General features: G+C 33.7%; 1 protein-coding gene across 1 annotated transcript; it reads right to left on the reverse strand.

Annotated features, from left to right (window-relative positions):
• Positions 1 to 297: 297 nt before the first annotated feature.
• Positions 298 to 2,657, reverse strand: LOC141600465 (xylan glycosyltransferase MUCI21-like). Its single transcript, XM_074420699.1, has 3 exons — positions 2,387 to 2,657; positions 2,142 to 2,246; positions 298 to 1,670 (listed from the first exon to the last, which is right to left on the reverse strand). The coding sequence occupies exons 1-3, from the start codon at positions 2,526 to 2,528 to the stop codon at positions 478 to 480; spliced, it is 1,440 nt and encodes a 479-aa protein (XP_074276800.1). The 5' UTR covers positions 2,529 to 2,657; the 3' UTR covers positions 298 to 477.
• Between the last annotated feature and the right edge of the window lie 3,108 nt (positions 2,658 to 5,765).

Genomic DNA, 5,765 nt, shown 5'->3' on the forward strand with positions numbered 1-5,765 from the left:
GTTTTATAGGACTAAATAAATTCAAGTGTTTCACTAGGACTCAACTGTTTAATTTGTTACCCTGTAAATGGTTATCTTTTGAGGTTAGTTCTGATCTTATACGGGAATTATTTGCTGCAAATATTTAGTTAAGAGATGGAGTAGATAGAATTTAAAAGGTCAAAATATAGTTATTATTTCTGTTATTAGTAGTTGGTTTAAATTGGTGACAAGGTAATTTACTTGTATTCCAACTCTATTTCTACATTGATAAAGAGTAAAGTGATTGAAAACATGCTCCATATTGCGACGTGTCTAACTGAAATGAGATATTCTTAATATTATTATTATGAGACTATACTCGTAACTCAATGTACATAATACCTCAACATTTACATTGTATAGACTACAGAGTGCTTCATTTTTCCTTTTTTTATGAACAATTAATATACAAGACTAGACGACTAGTACGTACCGTATAAACAGGAACAAAAATTACTACATTGTTACTCCACTTGTGCTTGTATTGAAGTAATCTTGGTAAGCGCGAATCAAAACCTTATTGAACCTCTTGAGGTTCAATGTCACATATTGATCATCTAAATAAATCTTTTTAGTAAACTCCCATCCCTTTTTATTCACACTAGTCGGGTCTCTCAGAACTGGATCGTTTTCATCATACTTGTGGTACAATGAGCTCTCCCTAGGATCAATTTTGTACTCGATGTACTTCAACCCCAACTTTTTGGCGGGTTCACCATAATATGCCTCAGCTGCCCAATCAGTTCCTAGGGGAACTACTTGAATAACGGTTGATCCGGGTTTAAGGAACAGGAAATGGGTCATTGCTGCTCCATGAACTCCAATCATAACATCACTACTACTAATTGCCTTGTATATGGTACCAAGTTCTATGTCGGGTTTTGGCTTCAATACTTGTACGCTAAACCCCATCTTTTGAGCTAATTTAACTAATGTGTTCTCGTTCGTGATAGATCTAGGTCCACTTCTCGATAGTACGACAACCTTAGGCTTATTAGGCCTCTTTTTCTGATTGGGAACAATATGTTTAGGTGGGTGTGGTTCGAAAGCTTGGCCTAGAAGACCCCGAAAGTCTAGAATTGATTCATGTTTAGGCATGATGGATGAGTCGATTGCGAGCTCATTGTGAATTTGTAACCCTACGATGGCTTCTTGGAAGCAATGTGTCCTAGTATCCGATCTAAAATCGATAGGAGGGTAGTCGGAGAGTTGTGAAAGGAGTTGGCCATATTTCATGTACCACCACTTATGGTATTCTAAGATAACAAATATGACTTTTTTGTTGTAATGGCGGGAGGTGATGTACAAAGGGATGATGCCATCGTTGAATTCGTGGTAAACATTGCCGGTATAACCACCGGTTGAAAAGAAGATGGCAGGGACATGGTGCACAACATCACATTTGTGGTGTCGTTTATGTAAGGGTTGAGGTTTGGAGATGAGGTGCAATTCATCAATTGTGGTCATCAAATCAGTCTCCCATTTTCGAGTGTAAGGCCTAATTATAAGTTGTTGATTCTCAAGGGAGGATTTAGAATGAAGTTGGGTGGTGTATAGGAAGATTGATGAGGAAGAAGAATGTGTCCTAATGTCGCCTTTCATGAAACATACGTCTGTCCTGAAGTGGCTTCTGTCACAATGCATTGTTCCTGTGAATAACCGGCCAATTGAAGATGCAAAGAAGAAATGCATCAAATTTGTTAGCTTCCTTGAAATAAGAGTTGGCAAAGAAGAACAGATATTCTTGCTTGTAATGATAACGATATAGTACTCCGTAACTCATACTTATTCATGTAAGCATGAGTTGAATTCCCTTCCATATTTTTCCATTTCTTAAAATCTTAATCCAAAGTCAAATGCAATGAATTAATTTAATTATTCGCGACTTGTGCGTGAGCTACAATTCCGTCATACTTTTCATCTCTTAGAATTTTGTCTTAAACGCAAATGCAGGAATTGACTTAAAAAGCCGTAGTGTGTTGAATTGGAAATTTGGAAAAAAGAAATAAATAAAAAAAAGACGATTTATATTTTATAGGAAATGGATGATACATGGAGTCATAGTTTTGATAAATGAGAATGGTATAAAATTCAATACAAAGGAGGTAGTACGTACTTACCATTAGAAATGGAGGAGGAAATAGGTAGTTCTGCAGCCATTTCAGCAGGTTGACTTGCCTTTTCCTTTTCATGCAAAAAGCTTTCTGCTTCTGATGTTTCATACACTGTAGTACAAACAAGTTTATTATTATTATTATGATAGCCATGCATCAAAAACAGAGGAAAACGGGGCTTTTATAAAATAAAAAAAAAAAAAGATTTTTAAGAATTATATACCCAACATATATATAATTTATATACTCACAGATGATACATGGCAATGAAAAAGGAATTCCGAAAATCTGAGACACCCAAAAGAGGCTGCAACACAATAAAAAAGAGAGGCATAGGAAATAGACGACCTTAGATTTGGCTCTCTTGCTCAACTTGACTTGTTCCTTGATCATTTTTTGATCAAATTCTCCGACTTTCAATTTCGATGATAGTTATACAGCTTCTGATAATTTATCCATCATAAAATATCATGGTATGTATGTAAATCCTCACAAATATACGACTATTGTTTGCTAACTTGTGCTAAACAAACAAGTCTTTTTTTTTTTGTTTGGAAATATAAGAGAGTTAAAGAGTTGGTTGCTTGAATTTGATTATCTAATCTTGTGGGATTATCTATCTATCTTGCCTTGAATGATGAAAAGTAAAGCAAGTTTCAAACATAGAGCATATATAGATAGAAACCACAATTCAACTAACCTAACTTATGAGTAATACTATATAAGAGGGGTTTTATAATTTATATAATAATTTAATTTGGTTGTCAAATATGAATAGAGAGTATGTATATAGGTTGGTTGAATAAGTCATTATTAATTAGTGTACAAAAGTTTTTAAGATATAGTCTTACTTTGATTATTCTATATATACTACTCGTATGTGTGTGTTGGTCAAAATATTAAAAGTTTTAACTTCAAAAAAATGAAAGGTGTGGGAATGAGAAATTGATCATAAATCAAGGTATTTTTGCCAATTGTTTTCCTTTATTACAAGCAAAGGGGGTATTGTATTGATCCTTGCTAAGTTGTTAAAGGAAGAGCTCCTCAAAATTTGTAATAAAGGAATAGAGATGACGGGAATACCTTCCACTATACACAACGATGATATATGGTGGTGTGTAATTGTGTTTAGCTATTAGACACTTCCAAAACTTATCAACATCATCTCAATTAGGTATTTTATTTCGGATAAAGGTGATCAAATACAGACATAGGTAGGACGCATGTTGGGTTAGCATGGCTTTTAGGCAGGTTTATGCGCCGACTCTTTGTAAAATATGGAAAATATATTGTCCAACCCCACTTTATTAGCAGGTCGGACGAGATAGGCCTTTTGAGCCCTTCCGTCCATGAACAACTCTAAATTCAGAGGGCTATGCTCTTTCATGTATGATTGACCATTTTACCTCTGTTATTTCAAAACCGTACTTTTCAATTTTTATCTCAATTAACTAACTCTTTCAATTTCAGCCACCACCCAACAACCTTCCCCGCCGTGCACACTGCCTCTTTCCCTATCTCACCGCCCTCTCGCTGGCCAAACTCACCCGCACCTCCGGCCTAACACCCTCGTACTCACACACTACCCCATGGACCTCAGTTTAACCCTAGCCACACTTATCAGCTCTACCCAGTGGTGGAGCTAGGGACTAGCAGGGGCGTGCGCCCTTGCTGGTGGATGGAAAATTCGAAGTTTTCAGTTAAAATTTTCCATTTTTTTCGAGTTTCTCTTAAATCATTACTTGTTCGCCCCTGTTGGAATTTTTCTCCTTGCTGGGTTCAATTTCTGGCTATGCCACTAGCCCCACCCAGACCTATGCACCACCCTTGCTTCCCTGCCATATCTAACTATCGTCAATCGCTGCCATCTCCCGCCCTGCCACCACAACCACTTCTAACCCTAATTTACACAATTCCTAATTCAGTTAACATCTATTTATTTTCAAACAAACAAAATTAAAGTTTAATTTATGAAGTTAAAACAATTACTTGATCAATATGAAAATTAGCTTCAAAATTGAGTAATTTGATGAAAATTTGATTAGTTTTGAGAGGAAGAGATTTTGTTTTTAAATTTTTTAAAGAAGGGCAGGGTGGGAAATGTTATGACAAAAAGTATACGAAAGAGTAAACTCGTACATGAAAAGTCAATTACGATTCCTGATCATTTCCTATATTTTCTTTAGTTACGGTTTACGAGTGTAGGTAAAAACAATCATGCTATTTATTTTTTAAAATATCATCCGTGGTTTAATATGAAACTCTTATTGCAAAGGAGGTCATGTTAATGGAGTATTTTTTTTCTAATCATCATATATTTCTTTAATGTAATAACCAAATGTGCTGAGATGGTATCATAGTTTTTCATCTAGAGTTGATGTGGCGCTTAAATAAAGCACAACTAAATAAAGGAAAAATAAAGACTAATTGAAACCTGCCTTTAATAAAAAATTATTACTAAATATTATATTCAATCCTTATGTTTAATGATCTTTAATGCGTTATAAATATCTCATTTTATGATATATTAAAATCTATTTTGAAATACATTTTAGCTGAATTTATAAGACTTATAAATTGCGACTACAATCAATATATATACTTAAAAGAGGAACTTTTGAAGCGATTTCATTGGCTACTACATTTGTTCAATAAATTATGGGTATAAATAAAAAGAAATTATTAGATATTAAATTAAGGGATAAAGTTTGATGTATTTTTAATCGCCACCTAATTTGTTGAATACTCTAACAATAATATATTGTGTATAAAAAATATACATTAAAACTGTTCTTAATTAAGATAAAGTTTGATGTGTTTTTAATCCCACTAAACGTAAAAGACCCAATTGAGAGTTTTACTCATAAACAACTACTACTATTGTATATATAGCTATAATGATCATTGATCAACTCATATTTTTTCCAAGCATTGTTTTCATTATCAATGCAGTAGTCATACTAAAATGATGAATTTGAGTTCTTTTGTTTCTTATTTATTTATTTATTTATTTATTTATTTGCGTGACTTTTAATTAGTTGTTCCATACTTCCATCTATATAAATCTTTAGACTAATCCTAACTATTTTGTATTTTTATACGTATATCATTATATTTTTTTCACTTATTCGTTTGCTTCTTGATTTTAATTTTTAATTTTTGTCATCCTTTTGTCCCAGGTCAAATTATCATGCATGATTATACTATTGGAGAAAGATCTCGACAGACATGTGCAACTCATATAATAAGGTAACTAATACTAGCATACATAATATTTTACAAATGAGTTTAATCGAGACTTTTGTACTACATATAACATAGTACGATGGATGCAGTGGTGGAGCTAGGGGGGCTAGCAGAGGCGGTCGCCCTCCCTAGCGGATGAAAATTTCAAAGTTTTTAATTAAATTTTCGATTTTTTTTCGAATGTACCTTATGAAATTAGTTGTTCGCCCCCCCTAAGTTCAAATCCTGACTCCGCCACTGGATGGATGGCAATGATTTAAAAAGTATTTCTTACGAGTAATTAACTAGAATTTGAACACGATGCAATAAAATAAATTAAAACTAGAGGCTCCGAGTGAGCTACATGCATTGTTAAAATCTTTAATACAAAACTTAAATCCTACT

Source organism: Silene latifolia, chromosome 9 (genome assembly GCF_048544455.1).
Source record: "Silene latifolia isolate original U9 population chromosome 9, ASM4854445v1, whole genome shotgun sequence".
NCBI lineage: Eukaryota > Viridiplantae > Streptophyta > Magnoliopsida > Caryophyllales > Caryophyllaceae > Silene > Silene latifolia.

What these genes read in the sequence shown, in the direction of transcription:
- LOC141600465 (XM_074420699.1), bottom strand. Translation starts at nt 2,528, where the DNA reads ATGATCAAGGAACAAGTCAAGTTGAGCAAGAGAGCCAAATCTAAGGTC. An exon ending in TTCATTGCCATGTATCATCT is followed by an intron (nt 2,247 to 2,386) that starts GTGAGTATATAA and finishes TTTGTACTACAG; the next exon opens with TGTATGAAACATCAGAAGCA. An exon ending in TTCCTCCTCCATTTCTAATG is followed by an intron (nt 1,671 to 2,141) that starts GTAAGTACGTAC and finishes GGTTATTCACAG; the next exon opens with GAACAATGCATTGTGACAGA.